Source organism: Cervus elaphus, chromosome 5 (assembly GCF_910594005.1).
Source record: "Cervus elaphus chromosome 5, mCerEla1.1, whole genome shotgun sequence".
Lineage (NCBI taxonomy): Eukaryota > Metazoa > Chordata > Mammalia > Artiodactyla > Cervidae > Cervus > Cervus elaphus.
The window spans coordinates 122,996,535-123,015,392 of NC_057819.1; the positions used below are offsets into that span (position 1 = coordinate 122,996,535).

At 50.2% G+C, this 18,858-nt stretch overlaps 2 protein-coding genes across 3 annotated transcripts in view; one reads left to right on the plus strand and one right to left on the minus strand.

Annotated features, from left to right (window-relative positions):
* Nucleotides 1-18,309, plus strand: part of NPLOC4 (NPL4 homolog, ubiquitin recognition factor) — a 53,638-nt gene extending 35,329 nt beyond the window's left edge. For both annotated transcript variants that reach the window (XM_043905226.1, XM_043905227.1), the window contains 5 exons: nucleotides 7,077-7,148; nucleotides 9,843-9,938; nucleotides 11,071-11,187; nucleotides 12,504-12,606; nucleotides 16,022-18,309. In XM_043905226.1, coding sequence (XP_043761161.1) covers nucleotides 7,077-7,148; nucleotides 9,843-9,938; nucleotides 11,071-11,187; nucleotides 12,504-12,606; nucleotides 16,022-16,179 — 546 coding nt within the window. In that variant the 3' untranslated portion in view covers nucleotides 16,180-18,309. The remainder of the gene's footprint in view (nucleotides 1-7,076; nucleotides 7,149-9,842; nucleotides 9,939-11,070; nucleotides 11,188-12,503; nucleotides 12,607-16,021) is intronic.
* On the minus strand, nucleotides 3,280-3,848 carry LOC122695399 (glycine cleavage system H protein, mitochondrial). Its single transcript, XM_043905228.1, has one exon. It carries the CDS (start codon nucleotides 3,836-3,838, stop codon nucleotides 3,317-3,319), a length of 522 nt encoding a protein of 173 aa, XP_043761163.1. The 5' UTR covers nucleotides 3,839-3,848; the 3' UTR covers nucleotides 3,280-3,316.
* Nucleotides 18,310-18,858: the final 549 nt, after the last annotated feature.

Sequence of the window (18,858 nt, forward strand, 5' to 3'; positions counted from 1 at the left end):
TCCCCTTCTTTAGAATTCAGGACCAGCCTGCAGGTCTCACCCAGATGTGATTCTCTCTCTCTCTCTCTCTCTCTCTCTCTCTCTCTGACACACACACACAGACACACACACGAACGGACGATACCTTTGACATCTCTCAGAAAGTTCGGATTTTTTTCCTTGAAGGTTCTGTCCATTGTTCGTTAGATTGTTCTTAGGTACTTTATAGTTTCTGCATACTGCAGTAAGCACTGGCTTGGCAGTTCAGCTCTCTGTTACTTGTTCCTCTAATTTGTACATGTGTTCTGGATTCTCTACATTATGCAGGAGTGATGATTCTTCCCTTCGTTTTGGCTCCTCGTGCTGGCTAGGGCTTCTGGAAGTGTTGAGTAACCAGTGCTTTTGTCTGGTTTTTAATCGTAAAAGATGTGTTTTCAGGATTTCATCATTAACTGTGAGTTTGCTGTGGGGCTTTTTTGTGTTTTGTTTCTTTGGACCCTTTATCATGGTGGAGATTTGCTTTTTATTTCCATGTCTTGTTGTAAGTTTTCCTCCCCTTAAGAAGAGAGCTCCCTTTTGTCACGGAACATATTATTTCCTTAATCATGCTGCTGTTTTCTTAGATTGCTTACTTGCCTGTTAGTGAGAGCAGGCTAGAAGGGCTTCTCAGAATTGTTTATAGCCCTGTAGGAGTTGAGACACTCATTTCTCATACATTTCAGGAAAATATCAGTTTGAGCAAAGAGGCCTATGAAAGCAAACATTTAAGTAATCCTTTTAGTCCTCCTGTGGGCTTTGGGGTTGATTTAAAATATACCTTGTAAACAGGACACATACCCGTGTTTGTCTAAGGCTGTTCATCATAGTGTTATCTGTGGCAACAAAAACTTAAAGCAATCTAAAAGTCTAGTAACGGGAACATTAAATTGTAATGCATCTATATGGTGGGATATTCTGTGGTCACTAAAAATGTGTGTTTGAAAATTATGTGAAGATATGCGATGAAAAAAAAAAGATATGCGATAAAACTCATGATGTAAAATTTAAAATGTATCTGTATGGGACTTCTCTGGTCATCCAGCAGCTAAGACTCTGTGCTCTCAATGCAGGGGGCCTGGGTTCGATCCCTGGTCAGGGAACTAGATCCCACATGCCACAACTAAGACCTGGCACAGCTCAGTAAATAAATATATTTAAAAAATAAGATGTATCTGTATGTATAGTAAAAATCCCGATTCCTGTAGATGTTGGTGCATGTATGTACACACATTTGTATGTGCTTTCACACAGAGGACAGGGCTGGAAAGCTTGAGGGTCCACCTTTGTCTGCAGCTCTGATCTGTTTGTCCTGGAAAGCTCTGTGGCACCAGTGAAGAATGGCCGGGGAGCACCCCCTGTCAGGGTGGGGAGAGATGCACATAGAGGAGCGAGGAGCTCGGCAGCTGGCGAGGGGATGCTTAGGGGTGGGCAGCAGGATGTTGAGGTGGAGGTTGTGTGTGCCTCAGGGGTGCAAGCCTTCTAAATGTTCTCTCACAGAGCATGTTATTAACGTGAACTCAAACATGTGTTTGTTAAGAAAATTAGACTTTACAGGTTAATAAGAAACTCGACACCCCAGCACCTGCCTTCACTCTCCTTGCAGCACCCCCAGGCTCATGCGGATGTGTGGACGTTGACAAGGCCTCGCCCATGGAACTGTAGCCTCTGCATTCAGTCCAGTCATGGCTAGTGTGCCGGGTGCCTCGCTAGGTCCTGGGGCTGTAGTGGTGAGCAGGTCACACTCGTCCTTTCCTCCTGGGCGGTATGTTGATGGCTGTTGAGGTGTCTGGTGTGGCAAGGAAGTTAGCCAGGTGGGGAGGAAACCCATTTGGGGGCCACGCGTCCATAGGGCATGGTGCATCCAGGGGACCCAGGTTCAGTCTAGCTGGGGTGTGCATATGATGGCTGGTGGGCAGTGAGAAGCCACAGAAAGAAAGATGGAAGGTGGTTCTGGAACATTCTTGCTGGGTGTGGTAAGAAGAGGGATCTGGAGGCAGGAGGCCACTGTAGCAACCTGAGTGTCAGATGCTGATCAGTGGCTGATCCAGGAGGGGCAGCTGGAGAGAGACGTGAGGCGGGCCTGCAGTGTGAGAGGTGGCAGGAAGAGCTGAAGGCCAGGCTGTGGGGCGGGAACACCTGGTGTGGGGGATTCATTCTGGGTTCAGAGTCCGGGGCCCAGTGGGGAGAATGCTGGTGCCGCAGTCCAGGTGACATGACCTTTGGGGATGGCGAGGGTGTTCTGGAGATGAGAGCCCTGTGGGCCTTGCACAGGGAGGCCAGGAAGGAAGTGGGTCTCTGGTTTGGGTGAGTGGTAGGTGCTGGAGCTGTAAACCTTGATGCGTAGTGGTGAGAGGAAGCTGTGGAAGCGGGTGCCAGTGCCCGTATTTTGAAGTTGGAAGCAGTGGGACAGGAAGGAAGGCGAGAGGTGCCAACCAAGAGTGCCTCTTCAGGGTTATCTGCTGAGACACCCCAGATTAAAGCCCTGGAAGTAAAAGAGAGAAGGTGGACTGTTCAGTGGACAAGGAGAGTCTCAGAGACCCCAGGGAATGCTGCTCTTAGGTGGCTGCCCAGGCAGAAGGGTGGCAAGGTGGGTTCTCCCGGCATGAGGGAGCTGTGGCCTCAGTGATGACGATCTGGAAGAGCTGACAGGTGGCTGCGGTGGGGAGGAGCGAGCACACAGGTGGATGGGGTGTAGTGGCTGTGGAGGGGACTGGTGCTCTCTGGGGGCCTGTGGAGTCCTCTCTGTCCCACCCATCATTTACCCACCTGTCCTCAGCCCAACATGGGTTTGTCCTAGCATCTGGCACTGACTAGCCATGCTTTGTGACTCATCCCAGAGCTCACTCCATGTGTGTGCTGAGTTACTTGGGACATTTCGAGCAAACCACCAGCGTTGTTTTGTCAAAGATTAACCTATATTTCAGGGGTTTCATGTGGTCTCCCAAAGTTCCCCTGAGAAGGCTGCAGCAGGCTGTGCTGCAGACCAGCCCTGTGCTCGTCCGCTCGCCTGCCTGGGCCCTGCTTTTGGGACTCTATGCTCTGCACGCACTCTGTCCCAGGTCTCGTGTGCATTGCTGTTTTCTGTGTGAATTGCTTCTCTGTGCCCTGAGATATTTGTAAGGCGATTCATCATTTTTGCATTTGTTTATGAGGGGTCTTTATACGTAAACCCTTTGTCATATATATCATTTCTTTAACTTTACATACAAAGGAAGTTCTAACACTTTCTGATTTTGAGATACCTTAATCTTTTTTTTTTTGTTTTTGTTTCAAAGTAGTTTATTTAGGGGTTCCATTTTCATTCCTCAATAGATTTTATGTATTTTTCATATGCTTCTTCACTCATTAGTTCATCTAGTTCTGAAGGGTTACTGAATGTCATCTTGATCAGCCAACCATCTTCATAACAAGACTTGTTGACAAGTCCTGGATTTTCTGCTAGAGCTGTATTAATTTCAGTTACTTCTCCTGATAGAGGGGAATAGAGTTCACTAGCAGCTTTCACACTTTCCAAAGCACCAAACTCCTCTTGTTTGTTCAACTTTGTCCCAACTTCAGGCAGACTACAGTAAACAACATCTCCCAAAGCTTCCTGTGCAAAATTGCTGATTCCCACTGTTCCAACACCGTTTTCTGTTGTTACCCATTCGTGTTTTTCTGTGAATTTCCGCACCGACAGCAGAGCAGGGCCGGTGCGCAGTGCCCGGACTGCACCCGCCCGCAGTCCCCATGGCCGCGGCGAGCAGGGCGCGCTGGGTGCCGAGATGGCGCGCAGGCTGCCGACTGCGGCCCGCACGCTCCGCACCGCTTGCAGCGCCATGTTCGCACGGGTGCAGAGGGTCTCGGCCGAGATACCTTAATCTTTATTCATTGTAATTCCTGCTTTTATCATCATACTTAGAAAATAATTCTTTACTTAAAGCTATCTATTTACTTATATTTTCTTTTAGTGCTTTTTGATTTAATTTTGCATTCAGATGTGTAATGTTCATCCATTATTTATCTATTTATTTTAGTTTCATAATACAGTTTTATATTTGTCAGGGCAAGACTCTGCACTATTCAACTTTTTAAAGCAAATGTTTTATTTTTTGCCTATTTATTTTTAAAATTTTCTTTTATTTTTGGCTGTGCCGCTTGGCTTGCAGGATCTTAGTTCCCCAACTAGGGATTGAATCTGAGTCCTGGCAGTGAAAGCACCAAGTCCTAACAACTGGACTACCAGGAAATTCTAAACAAATGTTTTCATCACAGGAGATTGTTTGCCTCCAGCATTAATCAGGAAAATGTATCAAGGAACCAAGAAATTGCCAGCAGGAGAAGAAACTGAACAACATATGAGTATAACACCCCAGTCTAGGGAGAGGATTTTGTGGTCTCTTGAGACCTCTGAGCTTGGCTTTCATTCTTTCCGTTGAGCTAGAGATGACAAGTCTGTGGTCAGATCCCGAGGGTGGAAATGGAGCTGGATATGCACACCCTTGGTGGCAAGGCTGCGGAGGAGCAGAACCCGTGAGTCCTGGTACTGAGATCTGGAGTCTGAAGTGGACACACCTGCTGTCCCACCTGCCCTCTGCCCCTCCTGGCTATTAGCTCTCGGGCAGAGCAGCTTGTCCTCATACCCCTTTGTGCCCTCCGAGTGCTCTGGGGCCCGCTGGGTGCATGCACACACTGTCAAGCCTGGACCAGGCTCTGCTGGTCTTCTGCTTCTAACAAGTGCTCTTTAGGTGCTTATCAACTGCACTGTTTCCTAAATGGTGATTCTTTAAGAGATTTTGTCCTGAAAATGTTGTTTTTTCTTACTTTATCCTGTGAAGTCTCAGATCAAGCTGCTAGTTTCGCTTATTGTCTTCTTGCCAGTTCTTTAAGGAGAAAAGCAATACATTAAGGATTTCATTCACCTTTTCCAAAGCAAGCTGGTGCCACCCAGTCAGTGAACTTTGCTGTTGTCCTGGCACAAAGCCTGCTTGCCTCTGAGCTAACAAAGACAGAGATCCCTGGATTTCTCGTTGACGTTTCTAGACATGACCGATGGCAGGTAGCGAAGCGTCAGGGACCTCGATTTCTGACTCTCCCAGTGTCTTGCTCCAGGTGGAGATAAAACTGCTGACACTTTGGTGGCTGCCAAACTTAGAATTAAGATGTCTTTCTCCTAGTGTATTCTGCCTGACATTTGCTAACGCCCATAAAAAGTAATTGCCTTTTAAAATGGTGTGTGGGGCTAGGGCTTGGCTGGCAAAAACATTTGAGTGAAAGCATGGGGGAGAGATAGAAGGTACCTGCTTTTCCTCCAGGGAAGAGATGGGGATACAGCACCTTTATTTTCTTGGGGAGCAGAAGGGTACAGTGGGGTAGTTAAATTTGAAAGAGAATAGCATGACACAAAAAAAAGAGAGGGGGGCATTTAGCAAGAAACATCCCTAGAGGGGAAGATTAAAGCAAACAGGTGCTGTGAAAATGTCTCTGCATATTAGAGCTTAATTAGATTTGAAGATGAATTCCAGACGGGCTAATTATGTGTGAGTTGTTGCAGGTTGTTTCTTGTAGGGGCAAGCATGTATTTTTGGAAATGGTGATGTAGTTTGATTGAGTTTGATTCCCGCCTCCTACCATGTTTCCTCCATTGAAAAACTACCACTTTTGGGGCCCAGGACCCATTCAGCAAGCCTCATATCTTGGGCTGCCAGTGTCAAAGCTGGTAGAGCCACAGAAAGCCTGGCCTACTCTATATGCTGCAGCAGTGAGCATGCAGAATGACCAAGGACTCTTGCCCAGGTGGAAGGGACAGGATTCCAGCCTCCGAGGAGGGCAGACAGACAGAGTGGGCATTGTTTCCAGGAACCTGTCCTCTGCTGGTGCTCTTACTCCCTGTGTGGCTGGCTAGTTGTGTTTGCTTAGATGTATTTGAACCATTTTCTGGAAGGGCAGAGGGGCACGTGCTTGCTAGCAGCTCTCTGGGTTGTGAACCGAGAAAAGGTAGGGAAGGTGTGGGTAATCTGAGATGTGCTGTGGACCAAAGAGTTTAATATCTGGGGAAAAAAAAGGAGCAGGACCGCTTGGAGCCTCTAGACTTCTCGTTAGGATAACAGACTTGGTTTAACGCCTGTGAACGTTGTCTCAAAAGACTGCATGGGCCTCTGACATCCCCAAAAGGTGTGATGTGCCGGGGTGGCACTGCGTCACCTGCGTGCCCCAGGGAGGTCTGCTTGGCATCCATTAAGGTCTGAGAGCCTTAATAAACATAAACTTTTATATAAGGTTCCATAATTGGAAATTATGGATGTATAATTTATATATGACTCAGTGAATGATTTATATAATGTTAAGTGATGAGTTAGATAGAAAATATGATCCTCTCGCAGAATCTTTAATGAAAAGCGTTAGTTCTTATGAAATTTATTTCGAGAGCTCTGTTTGAACTCAGCATGTTTGACATAAATCAGATCTAATTGTCATTTTATGATTAATGAACATATGCTGGCCATTTTTCCCCATAATTAAACTTTATGTTCCGTGCATCTGACAAAGCAAAACAAGTTTAGACTTTGACAGATTGGTGGTGGGGTTTTCATGTTTGCGTAGTAGTATGTGTACTTGTGTGTGTGTGTGTGTGTGTGTGTGTGTGTGTGTGTTTATTTTGTTAACGTGTAAGGATTAAGTTTCCATGAAGTTGGGTTTTCAAAGGTATGAGGGAGGTTGTTAAGAGTTTGCATTCAGGTGTGAGACTGGGAGAGCTTATAGAGAAGGAGGGGGCACAGATGCGGCCTGAGGGGGATTGTTTCCAGGAACCTGTCCTCAAGGGAGCTGGGGTGTCTCCCAGAGCTTCAGCAGCAGGCTGGGGGGCGGAGACCCCTGTGGCCAAGAGCAAGTCTACTTTCTTGGGTCGTGGCCTCCAAGAAATGGAAAGATGGAGTCATTGCAAAAATGTGCACATTTTCTTCTCTGCTTTTCATACACTTCAACAGGAATTGTAGTAATTTAAGGAGTGAGGCAAGCATGTGGACGGAAAACCATCACAGGTTAGCACTCACACCCTGGACCTTTGTCTCCTATTTCAGGACATAGACAAGTTTGGCAATGAGATCACCCAGCTGGCCCGCCCCCTGCCTGTGGAGTATCTGATCATAGACGTAAGTGTGTGTCATCTCCCCGCGGAGGTCAGGATGGCTGGGGGAGGCCTTGAGAGGGCGCCGCTTGAACACCTGCCCCTCTGCCTGCACAGGATAGCCACGCAGAGATGTTTGAGTCACTGAGCTCCTGGCATCCCTGAAAAGCTAGAAACCTTAAGGGCTTTTCATTTTTTATTTCCTTAAAAACAACTTAAGGGGTTAATTTCTCCCAACCTACAGTGCTGCAGAGGACCACCGACAAGGCCAAGCAGCCCCAGAGGTCAGTGAGCCTCTCCCTGGCTCTGTGTGCAGGTTCTGCCCTGGCCACAGCGGCTGCCACAGCAAGGCTCATGGTGGGCTGCTGCAAGTCAGTCCTTAGGGCATACAGTCATGACTCTGCCCTGAGTGAAGGGACAGCATGGTCTCTGGGAGGGCACTCGAGGAGCCAAGAAGGCACCTGCTACCGGCATACCTTCCCCAAGCCTCGGCTCCTTTCTGGAGGCATGCTCCGCTCACGGAGATGTGGTTGTATGCAGAGGGCAGCGCGTGCTGCAGGACCAGAGCCTGATGCATTTGCTGCAGTCAGCACTCTGTCCACAGGGTACGGGAGGTGGCTCATTTCCTAACTGCTGCCTGCCAGGATGAATTCAGGCCGCATTTGGACTAGGACGGGCATGTGATTCAGGCTGTAAAGTATCATTGCATTTGGAGCAGCGGGTCCCCGTGAGCCGAGCCCTCCAACGCTCCATTCCAACTGACAGCTCCCGAGAACATATTTATTACCTAGGCCATAAAGGCATCTGCTTTTTAGACTACCTAGGGTGTAATTAAGATGAAAACAGATTGATGGAGCATACACTTAGGAGGAGTCTACGTGATTTAAAGCCAGCTTCCTGAGGTCTTCTTTCCCAGTGGCCTCCCCACCCGTTTCCTTTCACGAAGGAGCTAAGCTCTTGCCTTAGTGCTGTTGCAGTAGCATTTGGTTGATGAGGAAGCATTCCACCCTGTGATACTCAAGTGCTCTCTTCTGTGGAGGGAGGTTGGAGCAGGTGCCCAGACAGGTGTGCTCACTCCTCACCCAGGCCCAGACCCCCACCTGATCAGCACATTCAACGACTTTAAATAAGCCTCGTGACCAGGTGGCCGTTCGGGCCTTCTGTGGAGGTGCTCCGCATGTGGGGGGGTGAGCCAGGCAGGCTGGGTGGGGAGAGGGTTTGAGCACAAAATTAAGTGCTTGACACCCTGCATCCTCTCCCCTGGGCTTCTGGGATAGTCAGACTGCTGTGTGAACTTGGCTCTGATGTTCTCCAAGGGGCAGTTACAGGTCTAACAAATACTTCCCTTAATTCCACATTTACTTACTAGTGGGTCTTCTGTTGTTGCCAGTCCACTCCTTTATCTGCCTTCCAAAGGGAGAGGTGTGAGCCCGCCACAGGCCTTGTCTCTGCAGTGAGGTGGCCCCTCCGCCATCTCTAGAATCATGACAGCAGCTGAGACTGAGCCCCATGTGTGCTGCCTGTTCTGTGGGCTCCACATGTCTGGGCACACTTGATCCTCATGTAGCCATAGGAGGCATGGGCTCTCCGGTCTCCATATCTCTCAGATGAACCGAGCGAGGCCTCACAGGAGGACTTGGCACTGTGCTGTGTTCACACCCTATGCCCTGAGGCCACGTGGTGTCATCCATAAAAGGCCAGCAGGGCTCGAGTGGAGGAGCTGCTGACGGCTCAGCTCACTGTCACAGCGCTGGCACAGGCACAGCGGGTCCTGAGCCAGCCAGCCTGGCACAGCTTGCTGCCTTCACTGATGCAGAAAACAGGCCAGAGCCACATTTTCATTCTTCAGAAATAGTCCCAAAGGAACCAGAATAGCTGTGCTAAATCTGGACGAGGTGTAATCTGCTGCTGCCAGTGTCATACTGCAGAGGAAGAGCTGCGTCAACCAAAAGATGGCTGATGGTGGTGCACACGTGGGTGCGTTTGTGGGGAGGGTCACCTGCCAGGAGGAATGAGAAACTGTATTTGTATTGATTTTTGCACGTTTGCCACTGTCCCTGTAGTTACTATTGATTTTGAATTTTAAATGCCCTCTGTCGTTTCTGAAGCACATTTGAGGCACTGCAGGGCTTCGGCTCCTCTTTGGACACGAGCTCCTGACTCCAGCCATCTTCAGGGGAGAGCCATGCCCTGCATCTCCCCGGCCTTGCTTCTCTTCCTGCTTGGTCATGCCCTGGCTCCATGGAGTGGTGCCTGGGAATTGGAAGGGGCCTCAGCCAGCTCGCTGGAGGGCACGGTGGCTTTCAAAACCGTCAGGAACTGATTCTGCACTTGCCCTCCAGACATGGTGGTGGGAACAGAGTTGGCTCCTGAGATGGCGCTCACGCCTCTGCTCTCTGCCGTGGCCCACCCTCTAACCCCCTCAGCAGTGGGAGAGCAGCTGAGGGGCCATCCCAGTGGAGATGGAGTTAGGAAACTGCCCACAGGTACCACAGTCTCACCAGCTATGAAAAATGATTCTTTCTTTGCCTCTGAGAGTCACAGTTTCAGAATTTTCATTTAGGGGCTGTCCTAAGAGCTAAACATTCCCTTCAGGGTAGAACAATTAGGACTTTGCTGCTGTGAGCAGCTCAGGACTCCAAGGATTGGTGTGCTCAGGGCCCACATCCCTGTTTATGACACAATTAATTTATCATGGGTTTGTGTTTTTGTTCATTAGATCACAACAACTTTCCCCAAGGATCCAGTTTACACTTTTTCTATTTCACAAAATCCATTTCCTATTGAAAACCGGGATGTATTGGGTGAGACCCAGGTAAGCTCCTTGTCTTTAGAAACATAATTTAAAGTCACTGCTGCTTGTTTATCTAGCGTCACTTGTTTTTCCAGAAAGTATCAAGGTTTCTGACTCTCATTTGTTCTTGTGACAAAGCCTGGTTAGGCTTTTTTCTAAGACACTGCTGATTGCATGAGCCCTCTCTAGGACAGGGGCAGTGGATGAGCATAGAGGCAAATCCCTCTAAGTCCTCAGGCCTATGGATTTGCCAGAAGGACCATTCTCAGGGGCCCTGTTTAATCGGTCACTTCATGTCCTCTCCCAGCAAGGTTATTGATTGTTGATAAGCGCCGTCTTTTGTGGCGGTGTCTTGCTTTGCTGTGTGCTCTGCCCCCTACCTCGTCACCCTGCCATGTTTCTCTGGCCCCGTCTGAGCCATGGGGCCTCATGTGGCCTGGGCACCTCGGCTCTCACCTGCACGTCAGACCCGTCAGAACTGCTCTGACTGCCTTGTCCTCACGTCAGTGGCCTGTGACATCCCAAGTTGATCCCAGGCACTGCAGAAAGGGGCCTGGTTAAAGAATGCCTGCATCGAGAGTTTCTTCTGAAGCAGTGACTAGTGTCCAGGGCCTCTCTGATACTTCGGTTTCCTCACTGCCCACCTGACCAGGTGCTGGGGGAGGAGCAGAGCCACTGACTGGGGTAGCACCCTTGAATCTCCTGCTTCAGTCCTGTTGAAAGTGTTTGTGTCATATAATCCCCCCATCCCTCTGCCCCAATTCCTGCTCCTCACTACTCTGCTGCCCGGTCAACAATGCACCCGGACAGACGGGGCTTCTCGCAGCCCCACAGTGGCCCTTCCCACTCCCACTCCTCCCCAGAGGTGAGTTTGAATGTGTCTCGCAGCTGGGTCAGTTCACAGACATGTTGCTAAAACCTTCCCATAAGTCAGATATACTAAGAGCGTTTTCCTGGAAGTTTTCCTCTGCAGCTGTGTGTTCCTCTATCCCTGGCTCCCAGTAAATGGTTCTAGAAGGAGAGGGGGTGGGCCATCCCTCAGCGCTCAATGTGCTCAGTCCCATTTTTGTAGGACAGTGGCTCTCCTCCGACTCTGACCTGGGACCAATGGGTGCTTGTGTCTGTCTCCACCCCTCCATACCTGGCCCTCTAGGATTTCCACAGCCTGGCCACTTACCTGTCCCAGAACACCTCATCTGTGTTCCTGGACACTATCTCGGATTTCCACCTCCTGCTGTTCCTGGTCACCAACGACGTCATGCCTCTGCAGGTACGAGCCAGGTGGGCTTCCTGTCCTCAGACTGGAGCACTCTGGGCAGCACCGGAGCAGCTGAGGCCCCCTTAACCTGTCCTGTGGGCAGCAGCTTTGCACGAGGGCCTCGATAGGTGACTTTCTCAGTTTTAGAGTTTGTAGTAGACTAGCTTGTTTGAAAGTGTCTGTCCTCCATGATGGAGGACAAATCATATGGGATGCAGAGGCCACTTAACTCTGTGTCCTTCTAGGGGGAGCATTAGAGATAAACAATTAAAAAATTCCTGTTGGAACAGTTTGAGAATCCCAGCCTCTGCTTCTTCCTGATCTCCCCTTCTCCCGAATCAGCTCTGGTTTATCGCCTTGGCCCAGAAGGTTGGCCAGCATCCAGGCCCCGGGCACACAGCTGCACAGTTGGCATTTTTAAGACATGCTTTGTGGGGAGATGAGGGTGAAGTGTTACAGATGGCAGCTTCTTTCTGAGCATCACAGGAGCAGCGGGTCCAGTCAGGAAGCCTCTTGCATGGGTTATGTCGTGGCTGTCCTTTTACTTTGGCCCTTTTTCTGCCTGAGACCCAAGGAAACATTTCTACAAGGAGAGGTAGTAGAAGGGCGAAGCCCCTTCCTTCCGCTGCTTTTCTGTAGCTATTTTGTGTCCTGCTGGGTTGATCTTGTGTTTGCTTTTGTCCAAACTATTCACTTGTGATACTTGACATTGGGCATCCTGAGGCTTCACACTAGGTTTGCCTTCCCTGTTTAGCCCAGAGAGTTGTAGCTTAGGGCCTTCTCACTGGAAACTGTGTGCTGTTGTTGCAGTCACCTGTTAGGAAGCATTTTCTGAAGGTACTGCCTGAGAGGCCCTGGAAGGCTTTGTAAGTTTCTAATTATAAAAGCTGTTTAGTTCTCTGCACTTTTACCCTGGAGTTCTAGGTTGCAGAGTACACTGAGATATAGACGCGATGAGGACAGAGGACTGAGGGAGGCGAGAGGGATGAGGGTGGGCCTCGTGGCCACGGGGCTCCTGCCCGTCTGCCTAGGCCCTCAGGAGAAGGGCTGTGAGCTGTGACTACCTAGGGGGTGGAGTGGTCAGTTCAGGAGAGAGAGCAGCACAGTGGTCACCTTGGGGCTCTCTGGGAAGAATTTACATTTTAGCTCAATTTAGCATTTCTCTTTATAGACTAAGTGTGTGATGTTTTGCATTTCATAGTGACAGCCTGGGAGATTTTCAAAATTCCCCCTTCAGTGTGTCTTGATATTGGGGAGGAAAAACTTGTGAGCAAGTCTGTCCACTGTCAGTGAAGCGAGTTGGAACCTTCCTTTCTGGCTTCTTGCAGGACAGCATCAGCTTGTTGCTGGAGGCCGTGAGGACCAGAAATGAGGAGCTTGCCCAGACCTGGAAGAAGTCTGAGCAGTGGGCCACCATCGAGCAGCTCTGCAGTAAGTGTCCGCCCCTCCTGCAGACCCCATGACCAGGGCTCGGGCTCCTGCCCTTCAGGCCCCAGTACTTCTTCCTGGGCCCTGGCAACCTGACCCCAGATGTATCCTGATGGCATCATGGGCAGTGGAACAAGCACAGACAGAACTTTGCTGGGGTCCACAGCTGTTTTTAATCACTGTAACATATGTGTAAAGGCCACACATCTTGGGTACATAGTTCCATGGATTTTTGTACATCATTTAAGCATCTTAGGAGTAGTTTGAAAGTCATTGTTTTAGGTGAACAGGAATTTCACACTCAACTAAGTGCTGAGTACAGAGAGCTTTTGGGCTCCTTGGAGTTTTCTTTTCCCCTTTCCCCATCAATCCTCAGAGTATTCTTGGTGGAGAAGGAGGAAAAAAAAGAATAGAATTAGGGTATCTTGTGTCTCCAGAGTGAGAGCCTCCATTCATCAGCCTTGGGAGCTGCCCCCCACACTCCAGCGCCCTCGCCAAGAGCTCGAGAGGGTGGTGACCCTGGCGGCCCTTTTCCCTGTGGCTTTGAGAAAAACTGCAGTGCCCCCTGAAAACACACCTGAAAGTACATATAAAAAAGTGTTTATAAACAGTTTCTCAATCTGGAGGGCAGATGCTTGAGCCAGAATTAGGAAACCCTCAGTGGAACCCAAGCCACAGGAAGCCCAGTGGGGTTCTTACTTTCTCTACACTGAGTACCTGGAAGTTCAGGGGCTGAGGAGCCTTGGTATTTATTCATCGTGTTGCTCTTCTGTTTAAGTTTTCTTTTTATATGATTCTGACAGCCAAACAGTAAAAGGGCTGGACATGCCATTTACCTCTTGTCCTCGTGCTCTGAAACAGAGGACCCATTGTTTCACCAAATTCCTATAGCGAAGCCCATGGCTTCATGTCCTTGGGTGGACAGTGTGAGGTGCTGGCCAGGGTCTCAGCTCCTGGTCCAGCTCTTCTACGTACTAGGCTCTCCCAGACCCTGGTGTTATTCGTCAGATGCCTCACACAGAAACATTGACTGCAGCAGCTTTAATGGTTTGGAGCTCTCTCTCTAAAAAGAGAGCTCTAGAAAGAGCACATGGGAAAGCTGGGAAAGGAGGGTGTCTTGACCAGGAGGTTTTTTCCCTAGATAAGCACTGGCCCAGTTGGGAGAAAAGAAAACTAGATCAGGAAAGGATTCAGTCTGAGCATGTGGTATGCCTTGCCATTCTCACTAGAAACTGATGAAAAGCTAGTGACCCCATAGGAGCTGGGTCCCATTGGCTCCATGCCTCATACTTAGGGTGGGAAGAAACCCAAACCTATGCCAAGCATCAGTCTCATACCAGCAGGATGATATGGTCTGGACCCACTGCCTGGAGCCTCTATTGGGAAAGCGCCTGTCACTTTGCTAAAATGTGCTGTGTGGTTGTCAAATGCTGTCAACAGATACACTACTCAAAGAACTCTGCTCACTGCACAGGGGTTGGTAACATAAATTAGCAGTGGAGTACCCTTTGCAGATGCAGAGTCACAGAACATGAGAGATCTCGTGACACAGTCCACCGATACCATGTAAGAGCTCTTTGCTGAAAGCTAACACTTTGCCAGAAGAAGAGCTAAATAGATGGTAAAGAAATACCATTGCTCTGGACTGGAAGGCAAGATATTTCTAAGATGTCAGTTTTCCCAAAATTAATTGGTATAATCTCAATCATCATTCCCCATAGACATATTTATTTTGCAAGGGAAGGGAGGGGGGAAAAGTTCTAAAATTTATCTGGGGTTGCAGAGGGCCTAGAAAACAATCATGAAAAAAGAAGAATGGAGACTTCGTGGTCCAGTGGCTAAGACTCTGCATTCCCAGGGCAGAGGGTCCAAGTTCAATCTGTGGTCAGAGGACTAGAACTCACATGCTGCAGTTAAGAGTTAGCATGCTGCAACTAAAGAGTCTGTATGCTGCAATGAAAATCGAAGGCCCCATGTGCCACAACTAAGACCTGCTGCAGTCAAATAAATATTAAAAACAAAAAATGAAGCTGGAGGACATGGACTGCCTGTTTTCAATAGTAAGGCTGCCATGGTTAAAACAGGGTGCTCTTGGCATGAAAATAAATAGGCTGATGGGCCAGATGGAGAGTTGAGAATTGGGTGATAACAAGGCACCTGAACGATTACCTGAGGAGATATACCCTTTTTAGGAAAACAGGTCGAAGCAAATGGGTATCTGTGTGGGTAAAATGAACTTGGGACTTCTACAATACACCCCATATATAAAAATCAACACAGGACTTCCTTGGTGGTACAGTGGCTAAGAATCTGCCTGCCAGTGCAGGGGACACAGGGTTCAATCCCTGGTTTAGGAAGATTGCACATGCTGTGGAGCAACAGCCTGTGTGCTACAAATACTGAAGCCCATGAGCTCTAGATCTGGCAAGTCACAGCTACTGAGCCTGTGTACTGCAACAGGAGAAGCTAAAGATTAAAAACAAAAAAGGAGAAAAAATCAACACAGGCTGGGACATTAGGTCTATCAGAGGCTGATAGACCTAATGGTAAGATCTACAACTATAAAGATATATGTTAAAAAAAAGAGTTGAATATGTTCAGGACCTTGAAGGTAGGACAGAGAAAAAACACTGACTAAAAGATTGGTCAGGTGGACTTTATCAGAATGAAACACTTGGGCTCATCAGGAGATGTTGTCAAAAACTTGAAAAGGCAAGGCACAGACTAGGAGAAGATAAACTGTAGAAGATGTTCCACATAAAGAGCTTCAGTAAGGTCACCATCAGTCATCAGGAAAGTGGAAATTAAATAAGCTACCATTAAAATAAATAAATAAGCTACCATTACATGCTGTGAGAGTGACTGAGATGCAGACACTGGCTGCATGGCATGCTCACACACTCCCAGAGCAGCTGGAACTCTCCCACGCCCTGGTGAGGATGACCCAGCCAGCCCACTACTACCCAAGAGACAGGCAAACACAGATCCCCACTAAGGTTTGTGTTAAGAATATTCGTAGCAGCTTTGTTCACAATAGCTTAAAACTGGCAGTGACCCAACTGTGCATCAGGAGGGAGACAGATAACCAGAGATGCTCTTCATATGACGTACTGCTGCTCAGCAGTGAAAAGGAAGGAGCCATTGACATAGCAGCTGGGCGGGGGCAGTGGGCAGGTGCGTGAGTGGCCACCGCCGGCAGCTTTCTGCTCAGCAGACAGCAGCTTTCCCTAGCAGGGTTCTGTGTGTGAGAACAGGGGACCCAGGGTGGGGGCTCTCAAGCCACATTCGTCCACACCCATGGAAGTTGCTTTTCGAGTCCACTCCTGTCCTGGTAAGCAGCCGTGCAGAACTCTCAGACGGGGTGGGACAGCTTCCCTGTGCAGAATGGATGAATACTGCTTCTCTTCCCGCCCCATAGGCACAGTTGGTGTGCAGCTTCCGGGCCTCCAAGAGTACGGAGCCGTCGGGGGCTCCACACACGCCGCCTCGTCCGCCATGTGGGCCTGTCAGCACTGCACCTTCATGAACCAGCCAGGCACCGGCCACTGCGAAATGTGCAGCCTCCCCAGGACCTAGGGCTCCTGGGCCCTGCTGGTGGAATGGGCCCACCCCAGCCCTCTCGGAAGCCGAGATTCTTGTGACCGTGCCCCACCTCAGCAGCCCTGAAGGCAAGGCGGGGGCAGCTGCCCTGGGGTCTCTGACCCAGGAAGTTTCTCAGCACCAGGCTTCCCTGGAGAGAGGGAGCCAGGCTTGTGCTCTGCAGGCTAAAACCAGTCTCCTGGTGGAGGCACGGTGTGGCCTCACCCGGCCGCCCCGCAGCAGCCCCCACTGTGGTAGAAGGACTAGGTGCCTCTGAATCATCACCTGGAATCGAGGGGGTGGGAGGGCTTGCTGCCACCATCCAGCTTTCTTTTTTCCTTCCTTGGATGCTTTTTGTTCCTGCTCCTCCCATGTTTTTGGTCAGGAGCTCTTGGTGACCTCTGTACCCTGATGCTCTGGGGTAGACCCTGCCTGTGAGAGCCACCTCTTCCCCTTCCGGTAGCCATCATGCAGTGGAAATGCGTGGCCACGGGCTCATGGCCTCCTGTCCGCCTGGTCTGCAGGTGAATCTGCTGCCCGCCCTTTCCTGCTCCCAGCCAGTGTCCATGGGGGGTTTTAAAGTCTGCTTTGGTTGTAATAACAGTTAATCAGTAATTCCTGCCCAGAAGACTTATTTATTTTTTTTTAAGATAAAAACTGCATAAAAGGGGAGTGAGAGAGACTAGTTTCCACCTTCGTCCCTCCTTTAATGAGTCCCTGGAGGTGTGTGCAGCCTGGGTGAGTGGACAGGGGACCCACAGTCAGGTCTCCTCACAAATGAACCTCAGTGCCTGAGACTTTCCTGCCAGGCCACACGGCTGGCACAGCTGCAGACCCAGGACCGAGCAGGAGCCTGGTGGTGTCCCCCACTGAGCAGGCGGCCCCTCGGGCAGCCAACACTTGACCAGGCCTGCGTGGGGTGAGCTGGGTGGCCCCAGGCAGGGCCGGAAGCTCTGGTCCCTTTTGTCCCCACACCATTCCTTCCTGTTGTCCTGCCTAGACCCTGGCCTCTGACATGGCCACATTACAAGCCAGGTCAGAGAGTAGGGAGCCTGGTTGTAGAGGGCTGTGGAGCTGCTGCTGGGTCGTGGGAAAGTAGGTACTGTGCTGAGGTGTGGGTCCAGGCCATCCCAGGACAAAGGTTGTGGTCAGACCTTGCACGTGCTCTAGGGTCCTGCATTTCTTTTACGGCTGGGTTCCAGTCTGGCCCTTCCCCGGGAGCTGTGACATCCTGATGCCTCTTTGCCTTAAAAAAAACCCGTATCTCTGAGCTGCACTGCACCTATCCCCGGGAGAGGTGGACCCAGACACAGGCTGCTTGAGGACTTCATGTCTCTGTCCTAGGGCAGGACGCAAATCTCTGTGGCCCTCCCTCGCCCTTGGCCTGTGAACGGAGCACACCTGGGTGTTGTGTTCACTAGTGGCAGGGGTGTGCCTGGCACCTCCAGGTTGACCTGGCATAGGACGCTCAGTGGCCAGTGTGTTGGGCCTATTCTAGGGGGCACGAGGCGCAGAGCCCCGTTTCCCCAGCTCATCTGTGGCCACCTGCCAGAAAGCTGGGCGTGCGTTCTGGCCTAAGTCGCCTGCTCCTTTGATCAGACGTGAGTCTGCAGGGGGAGCAGAAGTGTGCTGACCTCAGACCTCGCGGCCCCCGCCGTTCCTCCTCCACTTGTTCTGGTCTTTACCTTCTCTTCGACCAATATCCTGCTCACCCTGAAGTTCTGGCATCTGCATAGTTCATTTCCTTCTGTCTTTTAGCTAAAGAAAAAGTATTGTGATTTCTCTGCATCTGGTTTTGAGTCACTCTGTTCAGTAATGCACTTTATTGTCCAAAGACAGTCAGCGGTCAACATAAAGGAGTGGGGGCACCCTGCCAGCAGACTCAGGCCCAGGCAGCTTAGCCATCCTCCTTTTACACAGGGAGGGGGCCCCCAGCCCCACCTGCATCCTACCTGCCCTCATGTGGACACACCCTCTCATGCCACCAGGCACCATAACTCAGCGAAGGGTGACTAGGTGCCCAACCTCCACTGACCAGTCTGCTCCCCATGCTCCCACTTGGGGTTTGCAGTAGCGTTGCCTGGATTCCAGCCCTGCAAGTGAACCAATAAAAGCACCTGAAGCGACTGCCAGCGCCCCGTTTGTCCTTCCTGGGCCCTGAGGCCTCTCCCTGCCCTGATCCTTGACCTGCCTACCTTGTCGGGTGACTTGATAACTGTTCCTCTCCACACGTCACTGTCCTCTGCTGATGTGTTTAGAGTATGAAGGATAGAGACCCCCTCCTGCCCAGGCTCCTCTGCCCTGTGCTCCCAGCGTGATGTCCACGGGAAGACCAGAGCCTTGCCTCCTCTCTGCCTTTCCTGCACCCTTCCCACCGTTAGCCATGTGGCTGCTCCTGGCCTTTGGTGGGTCAGGTGCAGGCAGCCAGGCAGCAGGTGAAGGACAAAGCCCAGAAGCCCGCAAACTTGCACAGACACGGGGGGAGCAAGACCTGGTGGGGACATGCTGCTTGGCCTGAATTACTTGTCGAATGACAGCCTTCCCACACACCTCACAGCCAACTCTGTCCTTTGGCCACTGACTCACTGCTCCTTGAACATATATATAAGAATCCCTACCACTGATGTCCAGGGGGCCCTAGGGTAAGAGGCCCAGCTTAGCTTCTGGACTGGGATG